Here is a 16465-nt window from a genome sequence, read left to right on the forward strand (position 1 = left end):
AGATAGGGAGGGCTGGAGAAGGTTACAGAAATGGGGAGGGTTGGAGGAGGTTACAGAGATAGGGAGGGTTGGAGAAGGTTACAGAATTAGGGAGGGTTTGAAGAGGTTACAGAGATAGGAAGGGTTGGAGGATGTGACAGATGGGGAGGGTTGGAGGAGGTTACAGAGATAGGGAGGGTTGTAGGAGGTTACAGAGATGGGGAGGGTTGGAGGAGGTTACAGAGATAGGGAATTGGGAGAATTAGAAAGTGAGGATGAAAGATTTTAGCGGGAGCTGATGTGGGGCCGGGAGCTGATGTCGGTCAGTGAGCGACTGGGGTGAAGGGTTTGATGGACCCGGTGTGAGTTTGGATATGAGGACAGCAAGGCTCTGAATGGTCTAATATCTGCCGTCCTTTCCTTCAGTCGGTCAGTTTGTTTTTCTCTCTTCCTGATAGGTGTATTCGGATAAACAGGAAACAGAAAACAGACCCATCATTGCTGCTGGCTTGTCAAGACTGTGACCTGGAGTATAGCCAACTGAGGCTTCCCAAGGAGATTACACTGTGGATCGATCCCAGAGAGGTGTGGTGTAGGTGAGTCTTCAGCTTAATGAATTAGCAGCTCAGTGATTGTGGAGACAGACACAGGCCTCATCTACAATCAAACCCAGCCCGAGTATTGTGTTCAGTTCCAACCACTACACACCTGGGCAGGATGTCAGGACATTGGAGAGGGTGCAGAGGGGAGTCACTGGAATATTCCCGGGGATGTGGGAACTTCAGTTCATGTGGAGAGACTGGGAGAAGCTGCGATCGTCCTCCTGGGAACAGAGAAGGTTAAGGGGGAGATTGAATTCGGGATTTGGATAGAGTCAATAAGGAGAAAGTGATTCCCAGCGGGAGGAGGCTCGGTAACCAGAGGGGACACAGATTGATGAGAATCGGGAAAAGAACCAGAGGGGGGGAGATGAGGAGAATTTTTATTTCACACACAGCGAGTTGTTGTGATCTGGAAGGTGCTGCCTGAAAGTGCGGTGGACGCAGATTCAACGGGAACTTTCAAAGAGGGGGATCAGTGGGCGGATTCTCCGTTCCCGCTGCAGCGAATGGGAGGTTTGCTGAGCACCAAAGTCTCCTCCCTCACGAGCAGCGGTCCCGGGGCGGGATTCCCGTCTGTGTCTCTCTGCATATGTGCTCTCCGTCTCAGGCCCGCAGAGTGGGTGCTCGGTGCTCTGGGCCAGGGTCTCGGGCGGGTGCTCTGTGTCAGGGTCTCGGGCGGGTGCTCTGTGTCAGGGTCTCGGGCGGGCGCTCTGTGTCAGGGTCTCAGGCGTGTGCTCGGTTTCAGGGTCTCGGGCGGGTGCTCTGGGCCAGGGTCTCGGGCGGGTGCTCTGGGCCAGGGTCTCGGGCGGGTGCTCGGTGTCAGGGTATCGGGCGGTGCTCTGTCAGGGTCTCGGGCGGGTGCTCTGGCCAGGGTCTCGGGCGGGTGCTCTGGGCCAGGGTCTCTGTGGATCCGCGTCCAACATTCTCCCCACTCCCCGCGGGACCGGGTCCCACATTCTCCCCAGAAAGAGGTTTTTCCTGAATTCTCCATTGATTTGTTAGTGACTGGAGCATAGCAATGGCCCCGAGTTCTGGTCTCTCCCCAACACAAATGGAAACATCTTCTCTACGTAGACCTGATCGAAATCCTTTCTGAATTTTGAAGACTTCGATCAGGTCACTCCCCAACCTTCTCTGAAGATTCCCATACTGTTCAATTCTTTCCTGATAAAGTTTCCGTGCACATTTCCATTTGTCATCAACTCTTCTCCACACTCCAGTGTCTCGCTGTCCTGTTTATAATATGCTGACCACTGGGTACAATTCTCTTAAGCGTGTCTGAATAAGGATCAACACATGTTCAGCAAAAGATACAATTTAGAGTCATAGAGCTTTACAACACGGAAAGAGGCCCTTCGGCCCATCGAACCTAGGCCGGCCTTCCAGCACCATCTACTCTGATCCCTTTTTCCAGTCCTTGGTCCATAGCCTTGTTGCCCTGGCCTTTCAAATGCTCATCTAAATACTTCGTAAATGTGAGCGTTCCCACCTCGTTTCAGGCAGCAAGTTCCAGATTCCCATCACCTTGTGCGTGCAAATTAATCCCTCGCATCCCTTCTAAATCACCTGTCACTGACCTTAAATCTATGCCCCCTGGTAATAGACCCCTCCACTATGGCTTCCCCTATCTATGCCACTCATAATTTTATACATCTCAATCAAGTCCCTCCCCCTCAGAGGAAGCGCGCACCGTGAATTGGGCTTGTCAGCAATGCCTACTCCAGTCGAGTAGCTCGCCAGCCCTCGCCATTCTGGGAAAAGCAGATGGGGTTTTTTTGGGGGGTATGGGGGAGAGTTATTGACACAAAATGAGTCCTTTTTTAGCAAACAGGGCTGTGACTTCATTACCCCCATGCTTGCTCCAATCCGACACATTCTAACCCGGTCTTTTCCCCCCGCAGACGTGTTGGAGGATGATGAAGGAGGAGATCGGAGCCGCTGTGGTCTTTCTGATCAGTTTAGTAAGGAGACAGAGCGGACTGCAGCAGGAGAAGATCGAGGCGTTCGGGGAGAAGCTAAGAGCAGTGCTTCACAAGAAGTACCAGGGTCACTGGTACCCAGCCAATCCCAGCAAAGGACAAGCATACAGGTAACCAATCAGGAGAACCGCCCAGCACCATGATCTCTTCCTACACTGATAATCTGGCCATTTGGCCCATCTTCCCCATACTGGTTTTCCTGCAACGCATGACCCTCCTCCTGCCCTCCCTTCATCTCCGCCACCTCTCCTCTCCATCACTGTATCCTTCTATTCCTCTCTCTCTCATGTGTTTATCCAGATGTCTCCCCACCCACCCCCACCACCACCAGCCACCACTGTCTCAGCCCGGAAAGGTGACAAGTCGCAAATTTGTGTCTCCTCTCCAGAGAGCTGAGCCCCATGATCCAGGCCAACACTCCAATGTCAGTACGCAGGCAGCGCTCTGCTGTCGGAGGGTCAGTACTGAGGGGGAACTGCACAGTCGAAATCAGTACTGAGGGGGCACTGCACTGTTGAAGGGTCAGTACTGAGGGAGTGTGGCACAGTGGTTAGCATTGCTGCCTCATGGCGCCGAGGTCCTAGGTTCGATCCCAGCTCTGGGTCACTGTCCGTGTGGAGTTTGCACATTCTCCCTGTGTTTGCGTGGGTTTCGCCCCCACAACCCAAAGATGTGCAGGTTAGGTTGATTGGCCAGGCTAAATTGCCCCTTGATTAAAAAAAATGAATTGGGTACTCTACATTTCTCAAAGAAAATGTACTGAGTGAGTGCTCCACTGTTGGAGGGTCAGTACTGAGGGAGTGCTCCACTGTCGGAGGGTCAGTACTGAGGGAGTGCTCCACTGTCAGAGGGTCCGTACTGAGGGAGCGCTGCACTGTCAGAGGGTCAGTACTGAGGGAGTCCTGCACTGTCAGAGGGTCAATACTGAGGGAGCGCTGCACTGTCAGAGGGTCAGTACTGAGGGAGTGCTGCACTGTCAGAGGGTCAGTGGCGCTGGCGGGAGGTGCTGACTTTTGGATGAGACATTATTCCGAGGCCATGTCTGCCCTCTCGGATGGTTGTAAAATATCCCACGGTCACTATTTGGAAGAAAAGCGAGGTCGGGCTGGGGGGGAATGCAGGGAGTTCTCCACGGTGTTCTGGAGTCCATATCTATCCCTCAACAAACATCACTAAAAAATCTGATAATCTGGGTCATTGTCACGTCTCTCTTTGTGGGATCTTGCTGTGTGGAAATTGGCAGCAGCGCTTCCTACAGTACAACAATGAGCACCTTTCTGAAAAAAGTCCTTCGTTGTCTATGAAACACTTTGGGCCGTCCTAAGTAGTCACAGGCGTTAGAGAAATGCAACTCTGTGTCTTTGACGGTGTCCCTGTAGTAGTGCCACATCTCCACGCTGTGGCGCTGTTGATTGTTTTTCTTTCAATTCTGTTGAGCTGTTTTCTAAGGCGCGCCTTTTACTCCAGGAACATACAAAAACTTGCATTCCTGTAGCGCAAAAATAAAAGCAAATACGTGGATAAACTTTCTAGCATCTTCTGTTTGCATTTATATCACACCTTTGACATTGTAAAGATATTCCAATGTACTTCAGAGTATTCCAGGAGTCATAATATAGCCTCGAGCACCCAAGGGGAGACTGGTGAACAAACTCTCAGAAAATGAGGTTTTTATTAAGAGAGTTAATGGAAGAACGACAGGGATAGAGAGAAACAGCAAAAAGAGAGAAACAACAATAAGGGAGCGGTGGAGGTTCAGGGGAGGAATTCCAGAGCTTACTGCTCTCTCTCTCTCTCTCTCTCTCACTCTTCCCCCCCCCCCAGGCAGCTGAGAGTTGTAGGGGCCGGAGTAGGTTATAGAGAGGGTTATAAGGGCTGGGGTTACAGAGATAGGGAGGGTTGGAGGAGGTTACAGAGATAGGGAGGGTTGGAGGAGGTTTCAGAAATAGGGAGGGTTGGAGGAGGTTACAGAGATGGGGAGGGTTGGAGGTAGTTACAGAGATAGGGAGGGTTGGAGGAGGTTACAGAGATAGGGAGGGTTGGAGGAGGTTACAGAGATAGGGAGGGTTGGAGGAGGTTACTGAGATAGGGAGGGTTGGAGGAGGTTACTGAGATAGGGAGGGTTGGAGGAGGTTACTGAGATAGGGAGGGTTGGAGGAGGTTACAGAGATAGGGAGGGTTGGAGGAGGTTACAGAGTTGGGGAGGGTTGGAGGAGGTTACAGAGATAGGGAGGGTTGGAGGAGGTTACAGAGATAGGGAGGGTTGGAGGAGGTTACAGAGATGGGGAGGGTTGGAGGAGGTTACAGCGATACGGAAGGTTGGAGGAGGTTACAGAGATAGGGAAGGTTGGAGGAGGTTACAGAGATGAGGAGGGTTGGAGGAGGTTACAGAGATGGGGAGGGTTGGAGGAGGTTACAGAGATGGGGAGGGTTGGAGGAGGTTACAGAGATGGGGAGGGTTGGAGGAGGTTACAGAGATGGGGAGGGTTGGAGGAGATTACAGAGATGGGAAGGGTTGGAGGAGGTTGCAGTGATAGGGAGGGTTGGAGGAGGTTATAGAGATAGGGAGTGTTGGAGGAGGTTACAGAGATGGGGAGGGTTGGAGAAGGTTACAGAGATAGGGAGGGTTGGAGGAGGTTACAGAGATAGGGAAGGTTGGAGGAGGTTACAGAGATAGGGAGGGTTGGAGGAGTTTACAGAGATAGGGAAGGTTGGAGGAGGTTACAGAGATAGGGAGGGTTGGAGGAGGTTCCAGAGATAGGGAAGGTTGGAGAAGGTTACAGAGATGGCGAGGGTTGGAGAAGGTTACAGAGATAGGGAGGGTTGGAGGAGGTTACAGAGATAGGAAGGGTTGGAGAAGGTTACAGAGTTAGGGAGGGTTGGAGAAGGTTACAGAGTTGGGGAGGGTTGGAGAAGGTTACAGAGATAGGGAGGGTTGGAGGAGGTTACAGAGATGGGGAGGGTTGGAGGAGGTTACAGAGATAGGGAGGGTTGGAGAAGGTTACAGAGATGGGGAGGGTTGGAGGAGGTTACAGAGTTAGGGAGGGTTGGAGGAGGTTACAGAGATGGGGAGGGTTGGAGGAGGTTACAGAGATAGGGAGGGCTGGAGAAGGTTACAGAAATGGGGAGGGTTGGAGGAGGTTACAGAGATAGGGAGGGTTGGAGAAGGTTACAGAATTAGGGAGGGTTTGAAGAGGTTACAGAGATAGGAAGGGTTGGAGGATGTGACAGATGGGGAGGGTTGGAGGAGGTTACAGAGATAGGGAGGGTTGGAGAAGGTTACAGAATTAGGGAGGGTTTGAAGAGGTTACAGAGATAGGAAGGGTTGGAGGATGTGACAGATGGGGAGGGTTGGAGGAGGTTACAGAGATAGGGAGGGTTGTAGGAGGTTACAGAGATGGGGGGGTTGGAGGAGGTTACAGAGATAGGGAATTGGGAGAATTAGAAAGTGAGGATGAAAGATTTTAGCGGGAGCTGATGTGGGGCCGGGAGCTGATGTCGGTCAGTGAGCGACTGGGGTGAAGGGTTTGATGGACCCGGTGTGAGTTTGGATATGAGGACAGCAAGGCTCTGAATGGTCTAATATCTGCCGTCCTTTCCTTCAGTCGGTCAGTTTGTTTTTCTCTCTTCCTGATAGGTGTATTCGGATAAACAGGAAACAGAAAACAGACCCATCATTGCTGCTGGCTTGTCAAGACTGTGACCTGGAGTATAGCCAACTGAGGCTTCCCAAGGAGATTACACTGTGGATCGATCCCAGAGAGGTGTGGTGTAGGTGAGTCTTCAGCTTAATGAATTAGCAGCTCAGTGATTGTGGAGACAGACACAGGCCTCATCTACAATCAAACCCAGCCCGAGTATTGTGTTCAGTTCCAACCACTACACACCTGGGCAGGATGTCAGGACATTGGAGAGGGTGCAGAGGGGAGTCACTGGAATATTCCCGGGGATGTGGGAACTTCAGTTCATGTGGAGAGACTGGGAGAAGCTGCGATCGTCCTCCTGGGAACAGAGAAGGTTAAGGGGGAGATTGAATTCGGGATTTGGATAGAGTCAATAAGGAGAAAGTGATTCCCAGCGGGAGGAGGCTCGGTAACCAGAGGGGACACAGATTGATGAGAATCGGGAAAAGAACCAGAGGGGGGGAGATGAGGAGAATTTTTATTTCACACACAGCGAGTTGTTGTGATCTGGAAGGTGCTGCCTGAAAGTGCGGTGGACGCAGATTCAACGGGAACTTTCAAAGAGGGGGATCAGTGGGCGGATTCTCCGTTCCCGCTGCAGCGAATGGGAGGTTTGCTGAGCACCAAAGTCTCCTCCCTCACGAGCAGCGGTCCCGGGGCGGGATTCCCGTCTGTGTCTCTCTGCATATGTGCTCTCCGTCTCAGGCCCGCAGAGTGGGTGCTCGGTGCTCTGGGCCAGGGTCTCGGGCGGGTGCTCTGTGTCAGGGTCTCGGGCGGGCGCTCTGTGTCAGGGTCTCAGGCGTGTGCTCGGTTTCAGGGTCTCGGGCGGGTGCTCTGGGCCAGGGTCTCGGGCGGGTGCTCTGGGCCAGGGTCTCGGGCGGGTGCTCGGTGTCAGGGTCTCGGGCGGTGCTCTGTCAGGGTCTCGGGCGGGTGCTCTGGCCAGGGTCTCGGGCGGGTGCTCTGGGCCAGGGTCTCGGGCGGGTGCTCGGTGTCAGGATCTCGGGCGGTGCTCTGTCAGGGTCTCGGGCGGTGCTCTGTCAGGGTCTCGGGCGGGTGCTCTGGGCCAGGGTCTCGGGCGGGTGCTCTGTGTCAGGGTCTCGGGCGGGTGCACTGGGCCAGGGTCTCGGGCGGGTGCTCTGGGCCAGGGTCTCGGGCGGGTGCTCTGGGCCAGGGTCTCGGGCGGTGCTCTGTGTCAGGGTCTCGGGCGGGTGCTCTGGGCCAGGGTCTCGGGCGGGTGCTCTGTGTCAGCGTCTCGGGCGGGCGCTCTGTGTCAGCGTCTCGGGCGGGCGCTCTGGGCCAGGGTCTCGGGCGGGTGCTCGGAGTCAGGGTCTCGGGCGGGCGATCAGGGTCTCGGGCGAGTGCTCGGTGTCAGGGTCTCGGGCGGGCGCTCGGTGTCAGGGTCTCGGGCGGGCGCTCTGGGCCAGGGTCTCGGGCGGGCGCTCTGGGCCAGGGTCTCGGGCGGGCGCTCTGGGCCAGGGTCTCGGGCGGGTGCTCTGTGTCAGGGTCTCGGGCGGGTGCTCTGTGTCAGGGTCTCGGGCGGGTGCTCTGTGTCAGGGTCTCGGGCGGGTGCTCTGGGCCAGGGTCTCGGGCGGGTGCTCTGGGCCAGGGTCTCGGGTGGGTGCCCTGTGTCAGGGTCTCGGGCGGGTGCCCTGTGTCAGGGTCTCGGGCGGGTGCTCTGGGCCAGGGTCTCAGACGGGCGCTCGGTGTCAGGGTCTCGGGCGGGCGCTCTGGGCCAGGGTCTCGGGAGGGTGCTCGGTGTCAGGGTCTCGGGCGGGTGCTCTGGGCCAGGGTCTCGGGCGGGTGCTCTGGGCCAGGGTCTCGGGCGGGTGCTCTGGGCTAGGATTTTGGGCGGTCTGGTCCAGGGTCTCGGGCGGGTGCTCTGGGCCAGGGTCTCGGGCGGGTGCTCTGGGCCAGGGTCATAGGCGGGTGCTCTGGGCCAGGGTCTCGGGCGGGTGCTCTGGGCCATGGTCTGGGGCGGTTGCTCTGGGCCAGGGTCTCGGGCGGGTGCTCTGGGCCGGGGTCTCGGGCTGGTGCTCTGGGCCGGGGTCTCGGGCGGGTGCTCTGGGCCGGGGTCTCGGGCGGGTGCTCTGGGCCGGGGTCTCGGGCGGGTGCTCTGGGCCGGGGTCTCGGGCGGGTGCTCTGGGCCGGGGTCTCGGGCGGGTGCTCTGGGCCGGGGTCTCGGGCGGGTGCTCTGGGCCGGGGTCTCGGGCGGGTGCTCTGGGCCGGGGTCTCGGGCGGGTGCTCTGGGCCGGGGTCTCGGGCGGGTGCTCTGGGCCGGGGTCTCGGGCGGGTGCTCTGGGCCGGGGTCTCGGGCGGGTGCTCTGGGCCGGGGTCTCGGGCGGGTGCTCTGGGCCGGGGTCTCGGGCGGGTGCTCTGGGCCGGGGTCTCGGGCGGGTGCTCTGGGCCGGGGTCTCGGGCGGGTGCTCTGGGCCGGGGTCTCGGGCGGGTGCTCTGGGCCGGGGTCTCGGGCGGGTGCTCTGGGCCGGGGTCTCGGGCGGGTGCTCTGGGCCGGGGTCTCGGGCGGGTGCTCTGGGCCGGGGTCTCGGGCGGGTGCTCTGGGCCCGGGTCTCGGGCGGGTGCTCTGGGCCCGGGTCTCGGGCGGGTGCTCTGGGCCGGGGTCTCGGGCGGGTGCTCTGGGCCATGGTCTCGGCCGAGTACTCTGGGCCAGGGTGTCAGGGTCTCGGGTGGGTGCTCTGGACCTCGGTCTCGGGCAGGCGCTCGGTGTCGGGGTCTCGGGCGGGCGCTCTGGGCCGGGGTCTCGGGCGGGCGCTCTGGGCCGGGGTCTCGGGCGGGCGCTCTGGGCCGGGGTCTCGGGCGGGCGCTCTGGGCCGGGGTCTCGGGCGGGCGCTCTGGGCCGGGGTCTCGGGCGGGCGCTCTGGGCCGGGGTCTCGGGCGGGCGCTCTGGGCCGGGGTCTCGGGCGGGCGCTCTGGGCCGGGGTCTCGGGCGGGCGCTCTGGGCCGGGGTCTCGGGCGGGCGCTCTGGGCCGGGGTCTCGGGCGGGCGCTCTGGGCCGGGGTCTCGGGCGGGCGCTCTGGGCCGGGGTCTCGGGCGGGCGCTCTGGGCCGGGGTCTCGGGCGGGCGCTCTGGGCCGGGGTCTCGGGCGGGCGCTCTGGGCCGGGGTCTCGGGCGGGCGCTCTGGGCCGGGGTCTCGGGCGGGCGCTCTGGGCCGGGGTCTCGGGCGGGCGCTCTGGGCCGGGGTCTCGGGCGGGCGCTCTGCGCCGGGGTCTCGGGCGGGCGCTCTGCGCCGGGGTCTCGGGCGGGCGCTCTGGGCCGGGGTCTCGGGCGGGCGCTCTGGGCCGGGGTCTCGGGCGGGCGCTCTGGGCCGGGGTCTCGGGCGGGCGCTCTGGGCCGGGGTCTCGGGCGGGCGCTCTGGGCCGGGGTCTCGGGCGGGCGCTCTGGGCCGGGGTCTCGGGCGGGCGCTCTGGGCCGGGGTCTCGGGCGGGCGCTCTGGGCCGGGGTCTCGGGCGGGCGCTCTGGGCCGGGGTCTCGGGCGGGCGCTCTGGGCCGGGGTCTCGGGCGGGCGCTCTGGGCCGGGGTCTCGGGCGGGCGCTCTGGGCCGGGGTCTCGGGCGGGCGCTCTGGGCCGGGGTCTCGGGCGGGCGCTCTGGGCCGGGGTCTCGGGCGGGCGCTCTGGGCCGGGGTCTCGGGCGGGCGCTCTGGGCCGGGGTCTCGGGCGGGCGCTCTGGGCCGGGGTCTCGGGCGGGCGCTCTGGGCCGGGGTCTCGGGCGGGCGCTCTGGGCCGGGGTCTCGGGCGGGCGCTCTGGGCCGGGGTCTCGGGCGGGCGCTCTGGGCCGGGGTCTCGGGCGGGCGCTCTGGGCCGGGGTCTCGGGCGGGCGCTCTGGGCCGGGGTCTCGGGCGGGCGCTCTGGGCCGGGGTCTCGGGCGGGCGCTCTGCGCCGGGGTCTCGGGCGGGCGCTCTGGGCCGGGGTCTCGGGCGGGCGCTCTGGGCCGGGGTCTCGGGCGGGCGCTCTGGGCCGGGGTCTCGGGCGGGCGCTCTGGACCGGGGTCTCGGGCGGGCGCTCTGGGCCGTGGACTCGGGCGGGCGCTCTGGGCCGTGGTCTCGGGCGGGTGCTCTGGGCCGGGGTCTCGGGCGGGCGCTCGGTGTCAGGGTCTCGGGCGGGTGCTCTGGGCCGTGGACTCGGGCGGGTGCTCTGGGCCGGGGTCTCGGGCGGGCGTTCGGTGTCAGGGTCTTGGGCGGGTGCTCTGGGCCAGGGTCTCGCGGCCCTCTAGCCCTGGTACTCTGGACCGGGTACTCTGGCTCATGGCTCGGGCTCTTGCTGTCTGGTCAGTACAGTCTCTCTCAGCTGTGTTGTGTCAGTGTGGGAGATTATGTGTAGTTTTTGAAGGTTCTTAGCCGCCGTGTCTGCGATTCACACAGTTTGGTTTTCTTGCTCCTGTAGGTCTGGTGAGGGCAGTCAGCCCTTCACCGTGGCTCAATTTGAAGAGGACTCCTGGAAGCCGGGATGGTTGGAATGTGACCGTGGCAGTGAATCCTCAGACTGCAGTACCTCGGACTACCATTCAGAGAGCTCGACAGACGATGAGGAACGTGTCAAAGCACAAACTGAGGAACAAACACCACAAACAGCTGCCATGACTCACAAGGTGAAGAGATTATCGAGTATTTGAGCTGGGGGAGGTCAGAGTGAATCATTTTGACATTCTTCCAGTTCCTCTCCCATATTCATCACGAGAAATTCAATTAAATGTTCCACAGCTGCATTACCGGTCTTGTACCGAGACCTGTTTACCCATCTCCACCGACTCTGATCCTCTATCTATCTCTGTGACCTTCTCCAGACTCTACAACCCTCCCTATCTCTGTAACCTCCACCAGACTCTACAACCCTCCCTATCTCTGTAACCTCCTCCAGCGCCTACAACCCTCCCTCTCTCTGTGACCTCTTCCAGACTCTACAACCCTCCCTATCTCTGTGACTTTCCCAGCCCCTACAACCCTCCCTATCTCTGTGACCTCTTCCAGACTCTACAGCCCTCCCTATCTCTGTAACCTCCTCCAGCGCCTACAACCCTCCCTATCTCTGTGACCTCTTCCAGACTCTACAACCCTCCCTATCTCTGTAACCTCCTCCAGACTCTACAACCCACCGAGATCTCTGCTCCACCATAGGCGGATGTACCTTCAGCTGCATTGCGGGGGGGGGGGGGGTTGTAACCTTTGGAATTCCCTCCCTAAACCTCTCTACCTCTCTCTCCCTCTCTCTTTCTCTTTCTCTCCCTCTCTGGCATTTAAATTAGACATTTATACCTATCTCTGTAACCACCTCCAGCCCCTACAACCCTATCTCTGGTGGCACGGTAATAATAATATATTTGCATTGTGGTTAGTACTATGGCTTCACAGTGCCAGGGTCCCAGGTTCAATTCCCGCTTGGGTCACTGTCTGTGTGCAGTCGGCACATTCTCCCCCTGTCTGCGTGGGTTTCCTCCGGGTGCTGCGGTTTAACCCACAAGTCCCGAAAGACGTGCTATTAGGTGATTTGGATATTCTGAATTCTCCCTGTGTACTCAAACAGGCGCCGGAATGTGGCGACTAGGGGATTTTCACAGTAATTTCATTGCAGTGTTAATGTAAGCCTACTTGTGACAATGATAAAGATTCTTAAGATTACCGAGACCCCGTCTGCCCTCTCTGAGTGGGGGGAAGGGTGTGTGAAAGGTTCCACGGTCACTAACTGGGAGAAGAGCGGGGGGGGGAGGCGGGAAGAGCTCACTCTGCTATTCTGGGGTCAATATCTATCCCTCAACCAATCCCTTAAGAAAAACAGTCATTGCTTTAGTGGGATCTTGCTGTGCATAAATTGGCTGCTGAACTTCCTACAATTTAGCTGTGATCACACTTCAACTAAATGATTTTATTGGCTGTGAAATGCTTTGAGGTAGGGACAGGCGCTAGAGAAATACAGGTGCTGTCCAGTGAAGACAGGCCTGGGGTAAAAGGAACCTTGTCTGTGTGTTTGGTCACGTTGTTTCATTGCTTTAATTTTATTCTCAGGTTTCCGGATGTTTCTCCCTGCCCTTGGCCACGTGGCCACAGTACCCTCACAAGCTGGTGCAGTGTGCCACCTTCTACCAGCCCGTCCCGCTTATCAGCTACTACTTGATGCCCAGACTGGACAATGCATTGCGACCTCCCCCAGGCTTCCTTCTGCCCCAGGGGCAGCTCCACCGCTCAAAGATTGGCAAAAGGCACAAATGACGATGGTCCTGGCTGAGCAGAGGGATCGGATACCTCACTGTCGCTATGACCAACAATGTGCTCGACCACTCATTATTAACACGCGTGTACACGCCTGCATGAGTGTGGGGGCAATGCTGTATACAACGTTCCTCTTGTGTGTGTATGTGTGTGAGCTGCATTGCTGTATATAACATTCAGTGTGTGTCAGAGAGAGCTATATTGCTGTATATAACATTCAGTGTGTGTCAGAGAGAGCTATATTGCTATTGCTGTACATAACATTCACTGTGTGTGTGTGGATCTCACTGCCTGTGTGATTGTAACATTTGCATTATTGTGGGTCTGTGTATATTTTAGATAGAAATTGAGGCAGTTTCTGGATTATAAATCTAAGCACTCAGGGATCTCAGTAAATATGAGGTGTGTCCACATTGCCTGACAAGGGATTGTTATTTATAGCGTTTACAGTGGGGAGTGTGTGACATTAAACTGAAATATTTCAGAGTCTCTCTTCATGTGTATATATTAAATTAAATCATCTGACAGGCTTGTAGAATATGTAATGTTTTTGTCCATTTCTTATATTTCCTGCTCCTGATCAGAGTCCACTCACTCCTGTTGAATTCTCAGAGCCTCTCTTGGGTAAGAAGCTTAACTGTGATGACTGTCATAGTCAAATAGCTCACCTACATCCACTGAGCGAGGCTCCACAGGACACATGGGGCGGGATTCTCCACTCCCACGCCGAAGTGGCCGCGCCGTCGTGAACGCCGTCGAGGTTCACAACGGCGCAGAACGGCCCCGGTCCCGACCGATTCAGACCCTGACAATGGGCCACGATCGGGGCCGCGTCATCTACACGCGTCAGGCCTTGTCGCCCGCGTAAAAGCGGCGCGGCATAGGTGACGCGGCAGGCGCCGCATAACTGGCGTCATCTGTGCATGCGCAGGTTGGTCGGCGCCAACCCGTGCATGCGTGGTTGCCATCCTCTCTAAGTCCGCCCCGCAAGAAGATGGAGGACGGATCTTGCGGGGCAGCGGAAGGAAGGAGGTCCTCCTTCAGGGAGGACGGCCCGACGATCGGTGGGCAACGATCGCGGGCCACCCCACATTTCAGGTAAAGCCCGGTCCCCCACAGGCCGCCCCCCCCCCCCCCCCCCCCCCCCCAGCGTTCACGCGCTGCTCACGACTGCAGCGACCAGGTGTGGACGGCGCCGGGGGGAACCCGTCGTTTTGGCCTGGCCGCTCGGCCCATCCGGGCCTGAGAATAGCGGGAGTGCTGGAGAATCGCCACTTTCGGTGTCTCCCGCGATTCTCCGGCCTGCGGCCCGAGAAACTCGACCGGACCGTTCCCGCTGCTTGGGAGAATTGCGGGAGGGCGTCGGACCGGCATCCCTGGAAATTTTGGCGGCCCAGGCGATTCTCCCAAACCAGCGTGGGACTGGAGAATCGCGCCCCTGGTGTCTGTGGAATGGACTGGAGTTTAAGATTTTGAGACAAAATCTAGCGCTAAAATAATGTGCTTTCTTTGTAATTAATTAAAATTAAATCTATCAGAATATTCTTTTTAAAAATGGATTTGGGGAATTGTTTCCTGAGGATGAGGTGTTGAGGAATAAGTCTGGACCTCTGGGATCTTTGTAAGCTGCTGTTCTCCCTTGATGTGTGAATAGTTATTCCTGTGTTGCTGTATCTTTCTTCCAGGCTGGTGAAGGGTCTCCACCTCTGAGGGGTCTCCTGAATCAGCTTGCTGTGTTCATTCATATCAAAGGCTGTGCGGTGTGTGAACACAGTGATCCCATGGTCTGCTCTGCTGCTGTCATCATCCCTTCCCACCCTCAAACAGTGACTGTTTCCACCTCAGTAACCCAGGGACACAAGCTCCCCAGTGTGGGGAGTGAAAGCCCCTTACTCAGACCCTCACCCAGTTCATGTCTCACCAGCTCTTTCCAGATATTAGAGAAAGATTACAGTGGACAAGCATCCAAATTTGTGAATGGGAGAGGCTTTTTATAAAACTTTGTATTTATTGACTGTTCGTTAACGTTTTGAAATGGACAGTTGGTTAATTCTGAATGTCCCCCTCACCATCTTTGTTCTATCCTGTGTGTAAATGAAATTAAACCACTCTGTTCAAAATAAAATCCACAGGGTGTTGTGTGTTTCTGTAAAGGGTGGAGTAATGAGTCCCTCCCATGGGATACCTTGCTGTGTTCATTGGCTGTGAGGCCCTTTGGGATTTTCATGGGAATTATTGGTCACTCACTGGGGAGGGAGAGGGGAAGGAGAGGCACTAAACCCCATCCCACCAATATTTGTACTTTTTTTTACAGAGTAGCCAATTATTTTTTTCCCAATTAAGGGGCAATTTAACGTGGCCCATCCACCTAACCTGCACATCTTTGGGGTGTGGGGGCAAAACCCACGCAAACACTGGGAGAATGTGCAAACTCCACACTGACAGTGACCCGGGGCCGGGATCGAACCCAGGCCCTCGGCATTGTGAGGCAGCAGTGCTAACCACTGCGCCACCGTGCTGCCCATCCACCAATATTTGCTAACATTCAAAGTTTCCCTTTTAATAAAGAAAATACAATATCTATAAAGGAGAATCAAGTTGGGCCTGTGTTGGTCGGTAGAGGCCTGGTATATTTTAAAGGTGAGATGCCTCGTTGACGGAAGTGAAAGGTTTGATGTTGCAGGAATGTCTCCAGCTGTGATTGCTCCTACAGTCGAGTTACCACAGGTTGATTCACAAGTGGGATTAGGCTGGGTACTGTGTTTTTCAGCCACTGCAGACTCGATGGGCTGCATATTTTCTATGGTTCTATTCTATTCCATGTTCCCACTGAGGAAGCTGGGTAGCCCTGGTGCCATTGTCTGTTTGAGGACAGATTGAATTCCAAATCTATTTTGCGAATTTCCCTGAGATTAACATCATCTGGTTCATGTCCGGTTAGGAGGGATTTGTGGTGATATCCATCACTGTAAGTACACAAGGGTTTAATGTACATACACTACACCTAGCTAGACACGAGAGGGAGCACCAGAGACATGACACACAGACAGTCAACCAATAGGTCAGTAAGAAAGGACACGACCAATGGGCATTCACGATACACACAAGAGGTGACACTACCAGAGGAGGGCATTACACCAACCCATATAAAAGGACACATCACACATGATCTTCCCCTTTCCAGTGGAGACACTCCGTGTGTACACAGGGTTGATTCAACACATCATACCCACCACGTGGATTGTAGCAGACTGGTTCGTCAGTCTGAGTAGCTAAATCAGGATTAACAGTCGAGTCGAATCCAAGTAGGAGAATTGTTAATAGTTTAATAAATGTGTTGAAGCTATCTCCAAGTCTGAACCTTCCTTTGTCAGAGTGCACATCAAGGAAGCAGCTTATGCTACGACAAGAGAATAACAAAACAGGATTGAATCCACAATATAACTCCTGTTAATGTCAGACTCCCTGGGTGGGATTCTCCCCTACCCGGTAGGGCGGGGAGGACCTGGCAGGATGGAGTGGCATGAACCACTCAGGCATCGGGCCCCCCCACCCCCAAAGGTGTGGATTCCTCCGCACCTTTAGGGGCTAGGCCCGCCCCGGAGTGGTTGGCGCCCTGCTGGCTGGCGTGGAAGGCCTTTGCCGCCATGCCAGCTGGGGCCGAAGGGACTCCGCAGGCCGGCGGGAGTCCGTGCATGCGTGGGAGCATCAGCGGCTGCTGATGACAACCATGCGCGGGGGGGGGGGGTCACCTACGTGTCGGCCATCGCGGAAGCTTACACGGCCGACGCGTAGGAAAAGAGTGCCCCCACAGCACAGACCCACCCATGGATTGGTGGGCCCCGATCCTGGGCCAGGCCACCGTGTGGGCATCCCCCAAGGCCAGATCGCCCTGCGCCCACCCAGGACCCCGGAGCCTGCCCGCCCACGCCGGTAAGGTACCTGGTTCAATTCACACCAGCGGAACCGGCATAGAAGCAGTGGGACTTCGGCCCACGGCGGGC

At 57.5% G+C, this 16465-nt stretch overlaps 1 protein-coding gene and 1 long non-coding RNA gene across 5 annotated transcripts in view; one reads left to right on the top strand and one right to left on the bottom strand.

The window, feature by feature from the left end:
- The window catches only part of LOC140386526 (protein BTG3), a 17636-nt gene extending 4050 nt beyond the window's left edge, over nt 1-13586 (top strand). For 2 of the 3 annotated variants that reach the window (XM_072468932.1, XM_072468934.1), the window contains exons 2-5: nt 2483-2670; nt 6198-6335; nt 10642-10846; nt 12258-13586. In XM_072468932.1, coding sequence (XP_072325033.1) covers nt 2495-2670; nt 6198-6335; nt 10642-10846; nt 12258-12461 — 723 coding nt within the window. In that variant the 5' untranslated portion in view covers nt 2483-2494 and the 3' untranslated portion in view covers nt 12462-13586. Of the gene's footprint in view, nt 1-437; nt 576-2482; nt 2671-6197; nt 6336-10641; nt 10847-12257 lie in introns of all 3 variants that reach the window. The other variant, XM_072468933.1, reaches the window with a different exon arrangement.
- Nucleotides 1-16465, bottom strand: part of LOC140387203 (uncharacterized) — a 113734-nt gene that overhangs the window by 73304 nt on the left and 23965 nt on the right. The window lies entirely within an intron of this gene.

This window comes from Scyliorhinus torazame, chromosome 12 (assembly GCF_047496885.1).
Source record: "Scyliorhinus torazame isolate Kashiwa2021f chromosome 12, sScyTor2.1, whole genome shotgun sequence".
Lineage (NCBI taxonomy): Eukaryota > Metazoa > Chordata > Chondrichthyes > Carcharhiniformes > Scyliorhinidae > Scyliorhinus > Scyliorhinus torazame.